The following is a 22,790-nucleotide window of genomic DNA, read 5'->3' as shown; positions in this document are numbered from 1 at the left end:
CGTGCTTGGGTGACTCGTGCTTGCGTCACTGATGCTTGCGTGACTGTTGGTTGTGTCACTGGAGCCCGGGTTGCCTGAGCTCGTGTCGCGTCCCAAGTTGGTGCGCGTGTAGCTGCCCATGCAGGCGCTCGTGTACCAGCCCACGCCCCGTCCCACGAGTCTGACCACGTCGTTCTACGTGTATCCGTTCGGGTCGACCCTCTCGTTGGCGCTCTTGTTGTCACAGGTACAGGAGCCGGTGTGGTTATGCGCGAAAATACAGGCGTTGTTTGGCGTGTTGTAGTTCTTTCAGTTGTCGCTTCAGTGGTAGGCCGCGTCGTTTCTGTGGTGAATCTCGCAGTTGTTTCGGGCGCAAACTCCGAATAGTAGTCTGTTTCGTATTCGGGGACATACTCTGGCGTGCTTCTCTGAGTAGTTACCGTAGTGCTGGCCCGAGTTGTCGACGGTGTAGTTTCTGGCGAAAGCTCCTTTATATTCTGCGGTGTAGTGACCGTAGGCACTGTACCTGTTTTGGAACATTTCTTGGTGTCGCTTCTGTCACGTAATCCTTGGTGAATGGAGGCGCAGTTACTAGCGTATCTTCCAGTCGAGGCAGGGGGACACCCTCTGGAATTTTTCTTGGAACTAAACCTACGACTGGCTCTGGAGCGCTTTTCGGCGTAGTCACCGGTGGAGTTTGTCTCGCGCCACCGGGTGTTACTTCTGCGGCATTTTCTGGCAAAAATTCTGTATAGTAATCTTCATAATCTTGCTGCAATTCCGGCTGTATTGCAGGCGTAGGGGCTGGTGTCGTCATCGTCGTTGTGGTCGTCGTTGTTGTTGTCGTCGTCGTCGTCGTAGCCTCAGTAGTTGTCGATGTTGTAGGTCGTGCCGTAGTAACTCGCGTTGTAAATTCCGCGGGCGCCGGCGTAGTCGAGCGCGCAGGCGCTCTCGTCGCAGCCCAACTGCCCTGCCAGGATGGCGCCCATGTAGTTCCTCTAGTAGCCGTACGAGCGCTTCCCCTATCCGACGCTCGTTCAGTTACAGCGGCAGGCGCTGGCATCGTTAACTCGACCGTGTACGCCGGTGTCGTTCGGCGGGTGGGTGCCACCGTGGATGTGGGCGTACCCGGTGTTGTACTGGGTTGTGTTGTGGAAACCGGGGCGTCCGATGGGGCGGGCGGCTGCGTTGCTGAGAAATGCCGATCCACGTGACACAGGACCGAGCTCGAGCAAAGGAGAAGCACCGGGTTGAACCTCGTACCTGTAGGGCACAACATGATCCTTTTTCGACCACCTTCGCACGAGTAATACCTAGCGCAGTCGTGTCCCATGGTCTCGTCAGGGTGCAAGCCGTCGCGTCTACCGTCACACGTGAAGTCGTCGTCGGCATTTCCTGGGAGTGCCAAATCGGTCACGTCAGTGCCACGGTCAATGTCGCAAGCGTTTCTTTCAGGGTCGAAGACTGTGCCGCCGGGACAACGGAAATTGAAGGCTCCGGCGGGAGCGCACACGTGGAAGTCCTGACGGTCAATGGACGGCAACACTTCGGCAACGTCTCCGCAGTCGACATCGAAGTCTGTGTCATTCAGCCGTACGACGAGTCCGGTCACTGATATGGAGGCCCGTGGCCTCAGCACGGCCTCGGTGCAGCCGAGTGTAGGGCGGCAAATCATCCTCTCAGGGTCGAACGAGTGACCTCTGGGGCAGGCGTACGAGACACCCTCTGAGCCAACGCATTCGTGCCAGAATCTGCAGCCGCTGCTCTCGTCCACGAAGAGTCCCGGCGAGCCCTCGGGGCACCTGAAGGATGAAACAGTCATGAAATCAGGTGTTTAAAGGGAGCTCCTGAAACTTTTTTTTAATTCTAGTTTTGTATGAGAAAGCTTCCCATTTCTTAATAGCGCAAAAAACAACGGCCACGAGAGATGCCAGCCGAAGCTCTTTCAGCTGAAGTTTATTGCACGAATTCAAGAAAGCATGTGAAAATTGTGCAGCGAGAAAGATTTATATTGTGAGAACCTACATCATATGTGTAGGCCTTGCGCACGCACATTCTATTTTAAACATGGCACTTCAATGCTTGCTTGATGCGATGGGTACTATTGATGCGGAACAGAGAACCCACAATTCAGGTCTACATGACACATAATATTGTTTTCATTGCCCTCATGTAGTCTACACGTGCGTTATTTCGGCTATTATACTAAAGTCAGAGTTCCTGCCACCTCTTCAAATAGGCTGCTTAGTAATATCGCCAGGCAATCGTAATTTATTGCACTAATTGGCTGTTTCCTTTGAAGTTTCAGTTGGGTTTATTCCATCCACGAAATTACAGGCATACACCATTGCTCACACTTGAGAGGCCCACATGATACATAATAAGGCCATATTCTTTAGGCAACGTTTCCCATCCACAACAAGAACTTCTCCGACATAAACATCGAGATCTCCATTTACACCGAACAACTATTCACCACGTCTTCACTGTACGTTGCAACGGCGCTACATGGCAAGCAGCAACTGCGCGCTCCACTTGTCTGCGTATCATGTGTATTGCTGCCATTTTTGTTTCCTCACCAATTTGTACTTTTTAGCTCCAAACATACTTTAGTGCATGCAAACACAATTATCCTAAAGCCAGAAGCTGCGCTTTAGTACTCTATTATCTCTTAGGCGCTCTTTTCGAACATGGTGTACTACAAAATGTGCCACTCCTTCACTTTTATCCACAGCCGAACTTTACTGAGATGGCTGTTTTGAACACGCAGACGCATGGCATAGACTCAATCTTTATTTCCCAAGAACCTTGCAATGCATGTTTGTGTTTAACCGCACGCGCACAAGTCGAATATCTACATGTGCCTGCGTGCCTTGTGTGGGCGCCTACATCTGTCTATGGTAAAGCAGATACTTCGGCGAGTTCGTTCATACTGAAAACAGATTAAACAGCGTAAAAAGGTGGAACACACAGCAAGACGACCAGATACAGTGCTGAACGCACAACTATTTTTTTTTTTGCTTCGAACGCAAAATCTTTTTGTGGCACGCATCAGAGCAACGGAATGGTCCTTCCGTGTTTCTGCGCCTTTCCGTGTGTTCCATCTTTGCTGCGCTTTGTTAACCAGTCTTTGTGTCTGATATTCACGTACTTGAAGGTACCGACGACCCGTGGAGGACGGCATGGTGTGGACGCGTCTTCAACGCAGCGACCGAACTCGGTGTCGAAGCTTAGGCCGCCGCCGCAGTCCTGGACAACTTCCAGGCCATCGGCGCATATGCGGTAGCTGTAGCACGAGGTCCTGTAGTCGGGGAAGACACCGATGCGGCCCTCGCACTCGTACTGCCCGTACGAGACGCCGTCGTTGGCCGCTACAGGGCCCGTCGTCTGACAGCCGTGAACGGTGGGGTCAAAGACGGATCCCTCGGGGCAAGACGATGTGGCCACCTGCGCGAAAAGAAAGTAATGAAGCCTGTACCGGCAAAAGGATGCGATTTCGCTGAAAGTATGCGGCCATTAAGGGCTCTTGAATTTTAGTGAAGTGCAAACGGAATGTTCACGCGTGGACGTCCAAATCAACAACGCCGATCTCCTACTTTTTTTTAAAAAAAGAAAGGAATTCGAGCGGCATACAAGAAGGATAAGAAAAATACCTCTCACACAGTGAAGACAAACACGCCGGAAAATATGATAATCTGCTGAGTAACATCAGTCTGCATCGTGTGTTTTTTTTTTCATCTAAGGTCTTGCTGTTAAAATGACAGAAACAATTCAGGTACAGGCTTCTTTCTTACACAACTACCTTCAAGTTCCTGATTTCTCGTTATAAGCGATACAAAACAACGAACGAGGGAACTGCAAGGAGGAAGAATGGCCTCAAGTGGCGGCCAAGAAGCCGCGAATTCAAAAATTTCGCCTAAAGGGCAGATACATTACGCAATACCACACAGTGTGGGAGAACTAAGAGAATTTTAGTACCGTTTCGCTACCCTCTATGGCAGAAAACAGACGAGAGTGTTCACGAATGAAAAGAGAGTGGGAAAGGCAAAAGACAAACGTAAGACGAGCGCAAAGAGAGCAACAGCGTGCAGAGCAGTAGCAAGTGTTACTATACGCACAAAGTAATATACAAGGTGTTCATTTTAGACAGTACAGATTTTTTATTAAAAAATCATACGACAGTAAGAAGGAAAGAAGCCGCTATAGCCAGTGGAGCCTTGGAAGAAGGGCCCCACCCGCAATGAACCACTTTTTCTTTCTTTTTTTTCAATAAATGTTGTTTCTCTCTCTCTCTTAAGGGCTCGTTTCTTAGTTAGACACAATAATAACTATACCTAACAGACAATAATGTCACTGAAAGTATAGGGGTTGTTAATTTGTAACAATTGGGATATAAATGTGAAGAAAGTAAAGTGGACGAAAAGAGTAACTTGCCGCCGGCAGGGACCGAACCTGCGACCTTCGAATAACGCCTTATTCCAAGGTCGCAGGTTCGGTCCCTGCCGGAGGCAAGTTATCTTTTCGTCCACTTTACTTTCTTCACATTTATATCCCAATTGTTACAAATAACACCCCCTATACTTTCCTTGGCATTATTGTCTGTTAGTTCTCATTAATAATACGACTGTAAGCCACCTGTCGTTTGCGCACACGAACTCCACGTCGAGGCGGAAATAATTTGCCGCAATTAAAACGACACTAATGCGACTAGCAAAAACTCGTTAATTAACTTTTTTATTTATTACCTCGAGGGCAGGTGTTTATATTACAAAGTTGTAGTGCGTGCCAATTTACGGCATACCTATTTTTTAGAATTCACGAAGGTAGCAGCGTAGTTCGAGATTTTCGCCTTCGAATTTCAATGGCGGCATCGAAACTGATCGCGCAAGGTGCGCACGAACCGCGACCGTTCTGCTACGTCAGACCGGAACTACCCCTCACGAGGGAGTGACGAAATTCGAAGGAAGGCGCGCCGCGGCCGTATGTTTTCCTGAAAAGCTGCAAGTCATCTAACTCGTGCCCACGCATTGCCTTACTTTTGCGCGTAGTGTCCGGTGCTTATCCGTTTCTTTCGAACTGTTCACAAGACAACCGCAATATCATTTTTTTTTTTGTCTACGAAGCATAAAACTCAGGGGCAGCCACTGCAGCGCTTTTTTTTTCAGACAGGCGAAATAGTTTTTCGCGCCTCTTTATACTTTAAGAAAGAAAGAGATAAGCACCACCCATAGCACGCAAATATTAAGCTGTCTACTTGGGCATTTTAGAATTCTTGCCGATTTTAACGCGATAGCGTTAAAGAGCTCGTTTCGCATAAATTCAGGTGTCGCGTTGGTGTCGGTGTGGGCATTGGTGACGGCGCCATTGGTTGTCAGCAAAAAATCAACTTCTCCGTGACCGAATAATCGAGAAAGATGCTAATAGAATAAACAAAAAAAAGTATTTGGGTTCGAGTGAGAATCGAAACCAGACCCTCTGCGTGGCAAGCAGGTGTCCTACCACAGAGCCGCGCTATTTTTTGAAACTGCTTCGGAAAAAAAAAAAAAAGACTATATTGTCACGTGGTCGTGACGTCGACGAAGGCAGCAGCCGGCGTGTTCAAAATGAAAACTTTTATTCGGCCGAACTTGTGGCCGGGAACCGGAAAGTCAAACTACAGGAATAAACACTGCACACTGATAGCGGCGCACAGAGCGTCGGCCGTCAAAAAACTGATCATTGCTGGAACGCGCCGTCTTTTCTACATCATGCATCGAACTTTCCAGTCGTATCACTGGTGGTTGCGCAAGCTCCGGAATAATCTTGACTATTCGCGTCATGTGCGCAATCTTGACAAAATATATCTACTACAATCTGAAATGTTCCCAGACATCTGGCGCTGCCTTGGAGTGGGCCAGCTCGAGGTATGACGTTCCGCGCCCACGGAGGTTCTCCCCAGCCCACGACGTTGGACAATAGAGATCAGCCCACCACAGACAATGAAATTACGCAGCACTTCTACCTAGGCAGGAGGGTCTACCCCCCTCCTCGAGGTATGACGTTCCGCGCCCACGGAGGTTCTCCCCAGCCCACGACGTTGGACAATAGAGATCAGCCCACCACATACAATGAAATTACGCAGCACTTCTACCTAGGCAGGAGGGTCTACCCCCCTCCTCACAGAAAACTACACAGAGCCCAGGCCATGACGCTTAGACTCCTGCAGACTGATTCATATCAAAATCTGGCCTTATTTCACAACATTTACCCGGATACTTACACTAGCAGCTCGTGTCCCCTTTGTGGGGAAATAGCTAACTTAGAGCATATGCTCTGGCGATGCCCCTCGTTACTGGGCAGTGAACAAGCCGACCCAGCCAAGTGGAGCTCCGCCATCAGAAGCCCCAACTAGGGGGATCAGCTTTGGGCCGTCCAGAGAGCCTACGATGCGGCAGTCAGGCTAAGCCTGCCCGAAGCCCACTGCGCGCTAGTCGCGTCTCTCAGGACTATATTTAATAAAGTTCCACCATCCATCCATCTGGCGCTGCCGACGCAGCACAGCCATCACACGCGCAACGGACCACTTAATCTTCAATGATCCCCACTGCCATTGACACCAAACTGGTGACATGCTTGCGGAGCTGGGATCCGCAAAGAAGAAGAAGCTTGACCGAAGTCATGGGTGAGGCCGAGGCAGGTCATCTGAGGCGGGTGAGCGCCATTTTCGGATCGACGTACCCAAGCTGTTTCGATGAGTATCACACTGAAAAATGAGACGTGGTTCACATTTTGTGTGCCCTAGTGAATAGCCGGAAAAAAGATGCCATTTTTCTCATTGCACAACCGTTGCGCCCTGATGACCTAATTTGATGTCATGTCTGTAAATCCATTATTACTTGCACCACTGGCTCAATTTCTCGTTTGTGGTCTTCTGAGGTCAAAACTATTATGAAAACACGCAGAAAAAAAGTGCCCGACCAAAATAAAAAATCCAGGGCTGAAAGGGTTAATCAGCGTCAGCAGCAAAAGCATCAACAACGTGAATAGCTGCGTAGGTTCGCGTGTTGCCTTACGGACGTGTAGTGGGACCTTCGTCGATTCGCCGAAGGAGCTATTATGGCGTAGTGCGCACTTAACAACTGATACTTTGAAGCGGCCAACGTTACGCCAACGGTTTAGTCATGCACCGAGTCCCGAAGCGAGGATAGCGATTGAGAAGGCGACGCGCACGGGGCCCGTTTAAGCTATCTCGTTTTTCTCTGACCAGATTGCTGCTTCGGCGCGCCTTCATTCAAATTTCGTCCCTTCTTTGTCACGTGTCGTTCCGGTGTTCCGCCGCGCTTTGTGCGCGCCGGGTGCGATCAGTTTCTATTTCGCCTTTGAAATTTGGCGATGAATATCTCGAACTATGTGCATCCTTTGTGATTTCTAAAAAAAAGGTTTATGCCATGAATTATCATGCGCTACAACTTCCTAATGTAAACAACTGCACTAAAGTTCATATTAAAAAGTGAATTAGCGAGTTCTTGTTAATTAGTCGCGTTAATGTCATTTTCATTTTCCGCCTCGACATAGAGCTCATGTGCGAAAATGACAGGAGGCTCACTGTCACTGAACTTTTTTATCAAAAAGTCTGTATTGCCTAAATAACGCCAGGCCTGCGCGGAAAGCGCAACACGTCACCGCGAAACCTGGACGAGCTATATTCTAGAGCCCGTTGTAAGCTCTCTTGGCGTTACTAATACAAGTACACAGGCAAGGTACCCATTACGCCATAAATCAATATTTTTTGTCAAGTTGGGAAGCACCTACTGCGCCATTTTCGTCATTCTCGGGAGAAGCGAGGTACCAGCTACACATCTGTAAGGCATTATGTGCACTTTGTTGATGCTGTGGCTGATGACGATGAAAAAGTATGGCAGAGCACTTTGTAATGGGTTCGAAGCATTCAACAACCCACTCGTTGCGCAGTTCGCATTGTGTGACGCCTGGTTACAGAATTCGCGTTGTGCGACGCTTGGTGCTTAGTTTACTCTTCTACCACGCTATATTGCGTATGTTATTGTGGTTCCTTCCCGACATGAAGCCTGAATAGGGTCTTTTTGAAAAGTAGTTTCGAGCACCGGCATGGCTCTAAGGTAGAATACTGGGCTCCCACGCAGGGGGCGAAGGTTCGAACCCCGTTCCATCTTGGATTTTTTCTGTTTTCTATAACCCCGCGACAGCACTAACGGACACGGCGGCGGCGGCGGACAACTACGGCGCCAAAAACAAGCGTTGAAATAACCTTATAACAGCTTTCGCTGTAAAAAAATTTAAAATCCGCGACCTCACGTGTGGAGATTTAGGCGCGAAATATAAACATAAAACAACGACATTAATTTTATCTTCTATGAATGAGCCTGTGATGGTGACGGGAACGACAGCAGAGTTCTGAGAGCATAACTAAGCAGTCTACATTGATTCATTGTTTTCCTTTGCTTGCTCAGCTTATTTCGTATGCGCCATCTTATCGTAGAATATATGTGTCGCTCACCCTCTGCTTCGGAAGGCCAACACAGAACAAGGCAACAAAGCGATGCATTTATTGCATGCACTGGCGATATTTAGACGCCATCGTCACAGTGTATTCCACTACGCGCACGGTAATTAGCTTCTCAGCACCCTGCTTTTTGATCTCCTGCCGCGACACTGCTGTTACCAATGTTAGGCGAGTCAAATGCCGCGTTCGAGCCCACTTTCGAGCACACTTCCGCCTTCAGCTGGTTTGCCCTTAGACCCACTGGTTTTTTTTCCACTCCTATAGCACGAAGAGCGGTGACATTAGGTCGGCCATTAAGACGTCCTCTCGAAACTCCTAATGTCGCAAAAACCGAGGAATTCAGGTTGTTAATGGGTTGCCTTCATCTCTGCAAGTGCGAAATAAGGCGAATTTTTCTAGCGACTCGTTTCCTTGTTGACACAACCAAATGAACCCAGCGGACAATTAAGCCAAGGAAAGCATAGGGGGACATTGTCTACTGTTTTCTTAACAGTGGCGCAATAATTAATACGTGCATTGAAAGGAATTATCTAGAGAGTAATTACCCCACCTCGTACGATGATCACGTTCCACGCGACGCCCTCTGACGGAAAGAGTGTTCCGCACTCGCCGCCTTGTCTGTGAGTGGCGCTAGCTCACACTCCCAGGGATCACGCGGACAGAAATACGCAGCAAAAGTGGACGGGGAAGCACCTCCGGTCTTAGCTAAATTGGTAGAGCATCGGACGCTTAATTCTAAGGTCGTAGGTTCGCGTCCCACAGACAGAAAGGATGCTTTCTTGTGTACTTTACTTCCTTCAGTAAAAACAAAATCATAGAATTCGCTATGTACGATGCGCTAAATGAAAACAGGACAAACACTGGCGAGGAATGAGTACGAAGGTTGACACAATGAACCTTCACTGCATGAGCATTCGTCTTAGTTTACTTTTCGATTATTTCCAGTCTTATTCCTGTTGCGCTGTATACATCACAACAAAAGAAGAACCACCCAATGCAACCCTATGAATGCTGACCACACCAGTTCGGTTATGAATTGCGCTATGTGGCGCGTCGATTAGCACTATTTACACCATTGGATTTAATTAACACAGATGCAACAAACCTTGACGTGTCCGAGGCATGCGTAGAAGGTATCTGCTGTTGTGCCCGGGTAGACACCATCGGGACGACCCACGCACTCCGCGTCCGCGTACTCCTCGGCGAATGTGCACTTGACATCCCCAATGGGGCGGCAGGACAGCCTATTGGCGTCAAAGGCTGTGGCCTTGGGACAGCTGCCCACTTTGAGCAGGACGCCGTCCCGGCAGACGGCAAACTCTCGGCATCCGGTCAGCGGGAACAGGCCGTTCGACCCAGGGGGGCAGGTTACGTCCGGCACCTCGCAGGTTGCCCTATTGTGGTATGCATACGAGTATTGAAACCTGTCGTACGGTAACTACACTACTTTTCGTTTTTTACTTGACTGCTGGTTATGACTTTCATAGCAGTATTGGCGAATACGCTATAGGTGTAATCAGGCTACGCCATACACATGACGTAGCCTCTCTGCATCAACAGCCCTGCAATGTACACTTTCTTCAATACCGTACCGTTAAGACATCAAGAGACTAGAAATCATGTTAGACGGCGCATTTCATACTTCAGTATCGCAATTAAAACAGCTGAAAGATGGCATTCCTGCAGTAATAGCCGCGAGATTGATGCCTTCTTTGCATATACGATCCTAGAAGTATAGTTTTAAAATGCCTAGTTCTGCACAAAAATGCCGAACAAGGCATTTTTATTTTCGGAAAATCACGAGCCGTACAGGTCACCGCTCTTGGTAAAACGTACGGAGTAGCGTAGACACACCCCATTGTGTGCGCGCGTGTGTGTGAGCGTGTGTGTGCGTGTGTGTGTACGTGTGTGCGTGTGTGTGTACGTGTATGTGTCATTCGCATTAAAGGGTAACTGTTCCTTCGGTACAGCGTAGCTCTCTTTGATGACATCGCATTTTAGAAAAAAATTACCGTCCACCTAGAAACATCACACAACACCATTCTCACAATATCCAGCGTGTCCTGTTTACTCGCACCAATTAGAAAAACCAACAGCTCTCAAAAAATCGCACGAGCATCATATTAGCCGCAGTCATGCGTAGCTACAGTCCCGTGCTTTTTCATAACTATTAATTATTACTTTTACTCTTTCAGCGTTTAATTATAACTTGAATTGCCAACATGTCAATTTTAAGTTGGAAGCCGCCTCAAATAACCTCGGAATCAAGCATGTATGGCATGCTTAAATATGCATGGTTGTTTTGTATTGTTTTGCTTTTTCTGAGAAAAAAAGAGATAAGCACCACCGTACGCGAAAGGTTCGAGAGATGAAATATACGCGCGCTGGCGCCGCGCTGCTCTAGCGCTTCCAAGCGAGCTTCGATGGACACACCGCTGCAATCGTTAATAGCCGCGCTGTAAAGGGTTTCGCCTTGTAGGAGGTTTCGATAGGCTTCGACAGCTTGTTGGCGGTGAGAAATGCGTCGGCATATGCTGACGCAACAATGTTGTTTCATGCGGCTCTCCGCATAGCTTGAGCCATTGATAGGCTCCTATCTACAAAACGAGAGAGGCGCTCAAATTGACTCGCAAATGGGTCATCATTGTTTCCCAGCTTATAAAACGCAGCCCCCCCCCCCTCCCACTTCATACCCTACTGCGCCAAGCTTATCAATGCGTCAGCGACGAGTCTTCCTGCCGCGACCATGAATAAGCATGACGCCCTGTATGCTGCAGCCATGAACAAACGCAGCCGTGAGAGATCAAAGTTCATTTGGAAGCGCTTGAGTGGCGGCACGCGCGATTGATACTTCGCGTGTTTTCGTTGTTTTTTTTTTCTCAAAAATAAACAAGAACCAGGCAGATTTCAGCTCGAAATAGGCGCTCAATCATGAGGAAGTTTGAGGCGGCCTGCTACTTAAAGTTTGCTTGTTAGTGATTCAAGCAATGTTTGCATATCTGAACACTTAAACAATTAATTCATTAACGTTTAGTGATGAAAGAAATGCCGGTTGTACATACACACGACTACCGTTTTCATAGAGCTGTCGATTTTTTTTGTGTTAGAGTTACGTGGGACTCCTTGTATAAGTGCCGTGTCATAACATACCTCAATAATACCTAACGCGTGATTTGTGTTTGCGGCGATCTCCCGTCAACTTCTATGGTACCGAAGCATCTTTCGTTATTTAACGATGCATTTGCTCCGGCTTGCTGTACTGGCGATAGAAGCTGACGAGGTCATTTTGCACATGATTTCGCACAGCCTAGCGACATTTGGATAAGAGACAGTTGCGCGGCAGGAAAACGGGCAAGCTTATCCAGGGCAAGACTCCATGCAAACAACACCGAAAGATACCTTCCGTACACTTATCTCGTACTTGTTGAAGGGCGAGCGCTACCGGCCATAGTTGAGCTCGGCCTTCATTGGTATAACATAGCAATTAACATGCGAAAGATGCACGAAAAGACAATGTTTACTCCCGGCGTTTCGTGAACTGACTTTTCAAACTGTATGCGCCGCTCCTCTTCTCCCCTTCTACCAGCTACTTCGTCCCCGAGCCATCGCCGAGAAAACTAAATAGTGCAGCTTCGGAGGGGAAGCTGCATTGTTCGGGCTAAGTCAAACTCCTCCGCAGTGGCCCTCAAATGTATTGTTAGTATGTGCTGAAGGTGTATGGACTGAAGCATTGGTAGACACACGGTGGCAGCGCTTTCCGTTATTAGTATCGAACTGTGCTGTCGCTTGCGAAAGGTAAAAAAACCCTGTAGTGAAGAGTACGAGACGACGACGAAGCAGCCAAGAAAGCAAGCCACATCGTGAGTGGTAGCCACGCGACCCGAGCTTGCGCTTGCTTGGATTTTGGACCCTCGACGTTCCTCGACGTTCCTCATCGTTCCTTCACGTCTGTACGTGAATAAACCACGTGACATTTGATGGAGGTGCGGGGCCTCGCCGGCCACGTCGCTCGCCATTGTCGCCTGGTTCCTCCAACATTCGACGCCGTGGGCTGTGCTCATATTTTCGTCGATTTGTGCGCGACTTCGCTTCTATCATCGCACCTCTTACCAACCTACTGACAGCCTCTAACGGCCTGTCGGCTTGGTCACCAGAGTGCGATGAAGCTTTCATGACGCTACGGCGCTTATTAACGTCACCTCCGATACTCCGTCACTTTGACCCTAATGTGCCTACGGAGGTCCATACTGACGCCAGCGGTGTCGGTCTTGGTGCTGTACTGGCTCAACGAAAACCAGGATACGACGAGTACGTTGTTGCTTACGCGAGTCGAACCCTGAAGAAAGCGGAGTGCAACTACTCGGTCACTGAAAAAGAGTGCCTCGCCATAATCTGGGCTTTGACCAAGTTCCGTCCATACCTTTATGGCCGCCCCTTCGAAGTAGTCACGGACCATCACGCGCTCTGTTGGCTCTCATCTCTGAAAGATCCTTCAGGCCGCCTCGGTCGTTGGGCGCTTCGGCTGCAGGAATACGACATTCGTGTTGTGTACAGATCCGGCCGCAAGCACTCGGACGCTGATGCGCTATCCCGCTCACCGTTACCGTCTGACACAGCTTCGCCGTCAGACACGTCAGCTGTCTTGACGCCCCTTGACTTCGCAGACATGCCGTCGGAGCAACGCAAGGATGCGTGGATCTCCGAACTCGTCGACTTTCTGACTGGTTCATTGGTTCATCCAGCGTCAAGAACTGTCCGTCGTCAAGCCACGCATTTCGCACTCCGCGACGGCCTCCTCTATCGGCGTAATTACGCACCTGACGGTCGGAGGTGGTTGCTAGTGATCCCGCGCCACATGCGCACAGAAGTCTGCACTGCTTTTCACAACGACCTGCAAAGCGCTCACGCTGGCGCTCTGAAGACTTACAACCGCTTTCGTCAGCGATACTACTGGCGCGGCATGTACACGTTCGTGCGCAAGTACGTACGTGCTTGTACTGCTTGTCAGCAGCGTAAAGCTCCACCTCAACGCCCAACCCGTCCACTTCAGCCTCTACCTTGTCCGGGACGTCCATTCGACCGCGTCGGCATCGACTTATATGGCCCGCTTCCCCCGACTTCCTCTGGGAATCGGTGGATCATCGTTGGCGTGGACCACCTCACCCGTTACGCAGAGACTGCAGCACTTCCAACGGCTACCGCAAGAGAGGTTGCGTTTTTTATCTTACGCAACTTGTCCTTCGCCACGGTGCTCCCCGTGAACTTTTGAGCGACAGAGGGCGTGTTTTCCTGTCTGACGCTATTCAGGCCTTGCTCGTCCAGTGCAACATCGTTCATCGAATGACCACCGCATATCCGCAGACGAATGGCCTCACGGAACGATTTAATCGCACACTCGGTGATATGTTGACAATGTACACGGCATCAGACCAGACCAACTGGGACACCGTCCTGCCGTTCGTCACGTACGCGTACAACACCGCAACGCACGCGACCACCGGTTTCTCGCCTTTCTTTCTTTTATACGGACGCGACCCATCCTGCACGCTGGACACTATGCTTCCCTATACGCCGGACTCGTCTGAATATACTGCGATTTCTGACGTTGCCAGATACGCCGAAGATTGCAGACAATTAGCCCGTTCGCTGACCACCGAGGACCAAGGCCACCAAAGCTACGGCACGACACCGACCGACCTCTCTCTACTTTCACGACTGGTGACCTCGTTTGGCTCTGGATCCCATCGAGCACTCCTGGCCTTTCCTCGAAATTACGTGCCCGATATCAGGGGCCCTACCGCATTCTTTCTCGCACGTCTCCTGTCAATTATGAGGTTGAGCCTCCGACGGCATCCCACGATTTACGTCGTCGTGGTCGGGAAATCGTTCATGTCAGCCGCCTGAAGCCCTATTACGACCCCGCTATATTGACAACGCCTTAGGTCGCCAGGATGGCTCCGCTATTCACCAGGGGCCAATGTAGTGAAGAGTACGAGACGACGACGAAGCAGCCAAGAAAGCAAGCTACATCGTGAGTGGTAGCCACGCGACCCGAGCTTGCGCTTGCTTGGATTTTGGACCCTCGACGTTCCTCGACGTTCCTCATCGTTCCTTCACGTCTGTACGTGAATAAACCACGTGACAACCCGTATACTGGACCTCGCCTTCGGTGTGTCAATGCAGTTCTTGTTCGGCCTGTTGGTGTGTGCACAGCGCGAGTTTTCATCGACGGCATACTTCACCACATTCAGTTTCTAGTACTGCCGTCGTGTGCCCAGCACCTCCACCGCTTCTGAGACAACGTTCAAGCCGAAAGACTCTTCTTTATTCCTCCTCGAGCCTGAGCTCCGCTACTCAGAGCCAACTGGTGATGATGTATACTTACATGTGAGAGGATATAAGGCTCACAACCCCTTAAAGATAGATTACAACGATTGCGTGGAATATGGGAAGAGTACAATAAATGAAACGGTGCCGAGAAGTGACGCCTACCTGCACAGCTGCTTCTCTCACTTGACATCGAGCGCGTTATTTTATTTGAACCGCACAGCTTCCTCCAGTTCGTTTTCTGCTTGTTTTCGCCTAAGCCGGTTTTACATTTGACACACGAGAGATTCCTCCTCCCGCAATCCAGAGACACGCACTTGAAAGCTCTACTTGGCCGGTGCACACAAAAAGTTTATGTCGTGACTTCCCCGAACTTTATTAAGCTTGATCTATTAAGCGAAAGCGGTTACTTTCGCCTCACAAGAGATTACACCGAAAAAACATAGCAGTGTAAATTGAAGCTACATATCATTAGATTAAACAGAATTTAGTGAGCAGTCAAACGTGTTTAGCATACATTACAGCGAATTCAAATGTGCGCCAGTGCACAGCTAATACAGTTTATGGAATAGATGGATTATGGGATAGAATTTTGATAACTTAGCACTCTGTTCACCTTCTGCCGGATTTTGCATCTCGAATATTACAGTTATGCAGAATTTCATAACAACGTTAGCATGCTTTTCAAGAAAGTGACATGAACTCTCCAGTTTTGCGCTATAGCTCTTGTCATGACCCACCCCAAGCCGCCACTCTTCTAACTTGCTTTTCATGTTTATGGCCGACTATTCAGTGTCAGTCTTACAATGGACGCCTTCACTCATCCCAGATGTCTCCTCGTAATAAAGCAAATATATTCATCTTCGCTCGCTCTCCTATCTGATCCACCCCGAGTTCGACGTGAGGCAATCGGCGAGGGGTCGCCTACTTGCGGGGGTAGTCGCAGGCGAGCTGCTTGCGGCTGAAGATGAGGTCGGAGGGGCACGAGAACTCCCGCACGTTGCCGGCCACGCAGAGCACGAACTGGGAGCAGCCCGGAGCCGGATAGAAGGCGTCCGGCAGACTGGCGCACCCGTTGTCACCCTCGCACTCGACGCTCGTCGAGTTCTGGCAGCGACCTGCTCCGAACAGCTGACCCTGCGGTTGATGGACAGAAACGCGAGAGGTTATCGATGCAAAACATTCAACCGCCGCGCCACCCGATCCTTGCTGCCATCAACGTGCTGCTGCTTTTGTTTTTCGAAACAACTGGTCCTGCAGTTGATGGACAGCGGGAGAGGTTATCGGTGAAAGACTGTAACTACCACGCAAGCCAGTCCTTGTGCCATCAGTAAACTGCTGCTGCTGCTTTTTTTTCTTTCTTTTTTACTGCACCCTCTATCTAGATCATGTCACGCATGGTGCAGATTAATGAACGCGGCTCTGAGCACCCATTTATCCTCGTCAAGATATCGTTGGATGATGCAACAGATTGAAAACATGCCGTGAAGAAAACTGATGCTCTGCCCGACCATTCATTATTCCTTTGTGCTTGCCATGGAATATTAGCATCAAATTCGTTCAAATAAGGATAAGATAGAATTTCCTAGGTGTACAACATTTTCATTTCTTTTGTTGTTTCGGTTAACATCAAACAATATGTTCAAGTCGGTAGAGCTCATACTTGTAACCTACTAATTCTGTTTTTAAGCATAATCATAGTTGCGCTCTGCCCGGCATTTGTAAAGAAGAACGTGTCACTAAGCAGCAAGGAAAACATGGGACTTCACAATAAATGTTATCGTCTCAATAAGCATAATCTACTCTTTATATAAGAAGAGAGCCTGTATTTATAATTCACGTCAAGCTATCAATGCCTCTATGAATAAATTCCAAGCAATCGTAGTAGAGGATGGCATATTATAGCGAAAGTGGTGTAGCCAGTGACAAATAACCTTTAAGCTTTACGAATATTCGTCCTGCTCCGTATGCCTTTCTCTTTATCTCTATCTCTTTCTTTCTCTATCTTTCTCTTTCACGTGTTCATTTTCGTTTGACACTCGCACCTGCTGTACACGGTAGTGGGGCTTGGCCAATTCCTGTAGCGCATATTCTATTATTCTATTCTTAATATTTCTTATTTCATTTTTACTTCTTTCATCTTAAATATAAAAAATTTTAGCTTTACTTTAAGAATTATATTTTAGAAACTATCCGGTTCTTGGCCAATCCCCCAGCGTGGGTGTGTGCCAGAGTTTCAAGGATCTGCTCTACCCTACCCACTTGAGTAGTTTTCTGCTGATACCACACAAACAACGGCGAATGGCAACAGCTTCTCCGTTTAAAAAAAAAAAGCGTGTTTTACCTGTGGGCAGAGTGCTTCCTCCCTTTCTCCATCCTGGCACCGGAAGTACCGCCTGCATCCGCCCACGCGGTCAGCGAACACGCCGTCCGCGTCGCAGCGCAGTTTGGGGCAGGCCACTTTCGCGGCCTGACGGCAGCGGCCCAGCCGCCAGTCGAAGAGAAGCGAGTCCGGACAGGTGAGGGACGTCTTTCGGCCACCTGTCAGATTAGGTTGCGACTTCATTAGGGTGAACACAACTGTGTAGCACTGCAAGGTTTGAAGTAATGTAGCAAGCCATTACAGAAGCCAGGGTGGCGTCTTAGCGAACGTTCGTAAACTGCTTATAAACACATTACCAGAAAGAACCTCTAGCGCGTAGTTACGCACGGCACAGTACAAGACAAACCAAATTAAGGCTGACAGGCCAGTTCAAGCTTATGAAGCGCGAAAAACATGGGGACAAAGCACAGGACAAGCGCACAGGATACGCACAGGACAAGCGCTTTGTAACGCGGTACAAAGATAACCGTGTAAGTCATCGTTCGAATGTCATGTCACACAAAGAGTCGCCACTACTGTTCGCAGTTTTGTCAATGTTATGTCACCTCACGTGTTTTCCTACGTGAGCTGATGTTGTACAAGAAATGCTTTGCGCAGTTATGTTTGGATAAAAGCCTGAGTTTTCCAGCAATAAAACCAGTCGTTAGAAAGCTCATGGAAAAGAAGAAATAGCGCAAACCACAGTACCGTTGTCCTGGGGTTCGCACCATTTCTCGTTTTGAATGAAATTCTGCCAAGTGGCCCAACTAACCACTCTAGTAGTAGAAAGCTCTTGTCATGTGTGCATCTCTGCTTCGTCCCCGTATTTTTCGCACTTCATAAGCATGAACGGACTCCTACTAGGTCAGATAATTGTTTTATTAATGTCTGGGGTTTAACGCGCCAGAACCACGATATTTTTACGAGCCACGCCTTATATAGTAGAGCGCTCCGGAAATTTCGGCTTGGCGGTCCCTACGTGGGACTAGCCGGGTGGCGCGGGGTCTCCCCTGCGTCTTCTCTGGACCCCAATAAAGTTCGCATCATCATCATCATCATCATCTATCGATATCATTTCCCCTCCATTGAAATGCGACCGCCGCGGCCGCGATCGAACCCGCAACCTTCGGGTCAGCAGCCGATCGAGCACTGTAACCGCTACACAGATAGTTGTGTTGAGAGGCCGGCATGAGTTTTCGTGCTCTGGACTACGCAACGATAAAATTGAAAGAGGCAAGGAGAATCATCACTAAGAGAGATGCGAAGGTGGTATTTGTCAGCAAAGCAGCATAATAAATTCTTGAATCTAGTTTAGTTTTGGATATAAATTCTGACATGGCTTTCGCCTTTACCGTAGTAACTCTCTGGTAATACAAGCCATCCATAACAAGGTATGCTTAAAAACTGCTTGTAGACGGTGTTTGCCAAAAAAACAGGCTCAAGTTCGCCGCACTTGCGTGCATGCACTAGAGGTAAATAAGATGCGAGACTGCGGTCCCTATTGGTTGTACTCACGTATTAATCAGGCTCGAACAATTACAAGCGCTTCCCTCGTGGCCTTATTTCTTTCGTAAAGCTTACCCTGCGATATTTGAACTTAAGTGACGTAAGACATTAGATTGCGTTGTCGATGCACCTGGCGACGGTCTGGTGGTGTAATGTTATCGGGCGTGTTTCAAATGAACAAGCTGGGAGTTGGCGACCCATCTCTCAGAAGCATTGTATACAACGGCGCCGTCACTTAGGACAGCGTTTTTTGTCGCAACCAGCGTGTCCATCACCGTGCAGACAGTCATGTCGTATGTCCACGCACTTGCGTCTACGTGGATATTCTCGTTAAATTACTATATTAAAATTATTCCACTAACCGAAATAACTGAAAGTTGTCAAATCATCGAAAAGAAACACTGACCGTTTGAACACAAAAACAAATTTTATGCGACGCTTGGTACTTTACTTCGGTGCAGCACTTCAAGTTTGAGCAAACGCTCTTCTTTTATCCAACAGCTGCCAAAACAGCACGTAAGCATTTATCTGAACGCTGGCGCAGATAGCCAGGAGAGCTCTTGTCGCAAGAAGGATGCATATATTCAACGCTTCAGTGCTATGCGCCACACCCCGACACGTACCCACGCCAGAGGACATCTGGAAGCGTCATTTGAATGTTCGCAACGTCCGTGCAAAGAAATCGGATAAACTGAACTTCATGCTATCCTCAATCTCGATTCTATCACTCCATTAATAGGTGCTGCTTACGAGTACTATGCATCATTTTATATCCTTATGTAGTGTGCCTGCTTCTGTGTGAATTGGCATCGTACGTGGTGTGTTGTGCTGTTGCGCGCACGTACACGCTGGGATCTCCACGGTCCCCTCGGCCAAAGTAAGTAACCTATCAATAAGCCCGTTTGACCGGGGGGATCCCCACGGTAAAAGGAGCTGATTCATAGGCTACTTATTTACGTGCGCGCGGGCAGCGACAATAGGTCGCCTCATCTACGTCTTGTTCTTGCTACGAGAGTGAAGATTTCACTAGCTTTCCTATTCATGTTACGCTGTTAAAATGTCTTTTAGGTAATATAAACCATAATGTTGCTATATCCCTAGGCACCATCAATACAGTTTTGCTATACATCAAGTCGGAAGTAGTCTGCCTCTGACAAAGTTAGTCTAGCTAAAAGGTTAATTAACGAAAACTTGTTAACTAGTCTTTTCCTTATCAAGTTACGCGCAGTTGTTCATATGTAAATGTTGTAGGACATCAAAATTCACTGCATTGCCAATTTTTGACAGTTTCAAAAAAGGGGGATTCCAACAACCCATAAAAAAATCTTGTGCACACATTGGTGAATAAATGAAAAACGAGTGACTGAGCTGCCGGACAGCGCTGCCCCATACTTGTGAATTATCTAGATGTACGTATGCCTGTTCTTTCTCTCTCTCTCTCTCTCTCTCTCTCTCTATTACTCCTTTGTTACCTTCCCCAGGTGTAGGGTAACAAACTGGACAAATCCAATTAGCCTCCCTCCCTTTTCCCCACTCTCCTTCCCTTTTTCTATTATAGGGGAAAGTATATGGGTAACAGAGACGAGTACCCCGGCAGAAGAAGAAGCGGCGACATCCGGAGCCGTAGTCCGGATAGACGCCGTCCGGCTCGGAGCACCTCTGGGCCTCCACGTCCGCCCTGGGTCGGCGGCAGTAGCCCGCGTGGAACTGCTGTCGCGGCGGGCAACGCAGCCGGTGCGCCGCGCCTCCTCGGCACGCCACGAAGCCATGGCCGTCGCTGTCGGCGAACACCGAGTCCGGCCGGCCCTCACACAGGCCTCCCGACTGCGAGGCAGCAAGCAGGAAGTTTAGAAGTGTAGTGAAAATTTGGGACGACATAGAATACTTACATGTTTAACCAGCACAACAGCCGGTCGCCATATGACAATGACTCGAAGAAAGCCGATACTTTTTGTGTTTAGTTGAAACTATGAAACATTGCCCACAGACCATTCGTGACTTTTCCTTCTAGAATTGGCATGTAGTCAAGGAAGTCGGCCGATTGCCCGCCATCGGTACCAGCTTTCTCCAAACGTTGGTTATACATAGGCCCAACGGGCTTAAATCCATCGCTATCGATTATCGCCAGGAAAGGTACTTGGAGGGTCGTGCTTAATATAGAAGTCAGTGGCGCACGGGCCGTTACGACTTTCCTGAAAAACTAACTGCATCAGCCAGTTTCCTTGTGTGTTAATGGCTTTGTCTTGAGGCACAACATCGTTATAAGCATTTCTAGCGCAGAAATTAGCGGAAACAATATGAAAAAATTACAAAATCAAAAAAGGCCTGATATTCAACCGAATAGAAGCTCAATCCAGAGGAATAGTTAGTCAACTTATTTATTTCATTCCCCAGCACATTTTCTTACTTATGTATGCCATAGTAGAATATGAAGTCATAATTTCACCTCATAGCATATGTAACGCGTTCACATTTCATCAGCATATGAAATATTTAGCCCGAATACGTATATTTGTACTCTCCTGTACAATAGGAATTTTTATAAATTTTTGTCAACTACACAGAAATATGCAATAACAGCCTTCCATTTCACAGCTTCTGACGTGTTTCTCAGCACTGTTCGTAACAGACACATTCTTGATGTGGGTTTTACGTCATCACATAGCAGTATCACTCTAGTTACACAGACGAAGACGGGTGGTATCAAATATGCAAGCTTTGATAACAACCTGCCTTCAAAAGCTTTCTCTACTACTATGCCTCAGAATTTGTCAGTCAACATGCCGGTGCTAAGGGATGGGACATGTTCCATAATGACCAGAACACAAACACCACACGCGGGTTTTCCTTACGTCCATCGTAAACAGAAAGGATGAATGAATCATTCACAGGCACACACGAGAAGGCTGGCCTGCTACGCTGCCGAAGGACCAGATTGCTGTAATGTACGCTCGGTGTAACTTGGCCACAACCTGTCTAGAAGGAATGCGGCCCTTTCTTTCCGGCGCGTACTACATTCCGTGACCCGGCGTCCAATACACGCTGCAGCATCGGCTGGAAGACTGCTGCGTTGCACACGGCCACACCTGCGCGAGTCGCACAAGGCGGAGCATTACCGGTCGCCTCATGCAGAACAGCAATCTTCTCGGATGCCTCACTGCCAACCGTGTTGCGAAAGGCCGGTTTGACATAACGCACCTTCATGGCGCAGGTGTAACCATTCAATGTGCGCAGGTCGTTTAGCGTGCCTTCGGGTTACACGGGTCGGAACGCTTTCACGTGAGTCAGGGCCGTGTCAAATAGCATTTACGTCGATGCAGTCAGCCCCGTCATAACATTACTGGAAGGCTTGGTGCAGTAGGTTACCTGCAGTTATGGAAGCCGTCAGAATGTACTGTGAATGGACTTCGCGTACTACGGGTGACTTCGTCTGTGTGTGTTGAAGATGCTTAATGTTCCCGATCTATTCTCGGTACGTTCTTACGAAAAGATAAAGCCTACCTGCAACTCGTCGATGTACTTTATCTGTCCGTCTGGTGCTCCACGCTTATGTCATAACCACACCAGCTTGATTTCGTTCTTGTGCCGCTGGTCGTCGTTAAACAACTGTTGATACAATTCTAGTTATGAAAAGCTCAAGCAACGACATGGTTGCTTAAGCTTTTCTCATCTTTGTTACGGTAGCGCTGCATAATCGACCATCGGTTAGTAGGTGCAAAGCAAGAGATGCTAATAATAATAATAATAATAATAATAATAATAATAATAATAATAATAATAATAATAATAATAATAATAATAATTCGTAGGGGTCCTTTATGCGCTTGCCTAAGGAGAAGTAAAGAAAAAAAGAATAGGTAGAAGATCGTTTTCTTTAGCTTCTTTGTTGCCCCGGTCTCACGCTTTCGTAAACACTACATGAGAGGTACACGAGCGTGGGTGTTTTTTGTGATTTTTTTAACGACGCGCACGCCGCAAGGTCCACGTGAACAAAGCTAACGCGCACCTTCCGTTACGTCGGTGACGTCATGGTGTGAGTCACACGAGCTCCGCTTTCTATTTTTTTTCAACCACGCGCACGCCGCCAAGTTAACC

At 48.3% G+C, this 22,790-nt stretch overlaps 1 protein-coding gene across 1 annotated transcript in view; it reads right to left on the bottom strand.

The window, feature by feature from the left end:
• Positions 1 to 245: 245 nt before the first annotated feature.
• The window catches only part of LOC119399556 (chondroitin proteoglycan-2), an 81,722-nt gene continuing 59,177 nt past the window's right edge, over positions 246 to 22,790 (bottom strand). The window contains exons 3-8 of the mRNA XM_037666365.2: positions 20,285 to 20,519; positions 17,172 to 17,368; positions 15,756 to 15,964; positions 9,606 to 9,894; positions 3,131 to 3,426; positions 246 to 1,781 (exon numbers count right to left, since the gene is read on the bottom strand). Of these exons, the coding sequence (XP_037522293.1) occupies positions 470 to 1,781; positions 3,131 to 3,426; positions 9,606 to 9,894; positions 15,756 to 15,964; positions 17,172 to 17,368; positions 20,285 to 20,519 (2,538 nt within the window). The 3' untranslated portion in view covers positions 246 to 469. The remainder of the gene's footprint in view (positions 1,782 to 3,130; positions 3,427 to 9,605; positions 9,895 to 15,755; positions 15,965 to 17,171; positions 17,369 to 20,284; positions 20,520 to 22,790) is intronic.

This window comes from Rhipicephalus sanguineus, chromosome 7 (genome assembly GCF_013339695.2).
Source record: "Rhipicephalus sanguineus isolate Rsan-2018 chromosome 7, BIME_Rsan_1.4, whole genome shotgun sequence".
Classification (NCBI taxonomy): Eukaryota; Metazoa; Arthropoda; class Arachnida; order Ixodida; family Ixodidae; genus Rhipicephalus; species Rhipicephalus sanguineus.
This window is presented reverse-complemented; position numbering and strand designations above follow the sequence as displayed.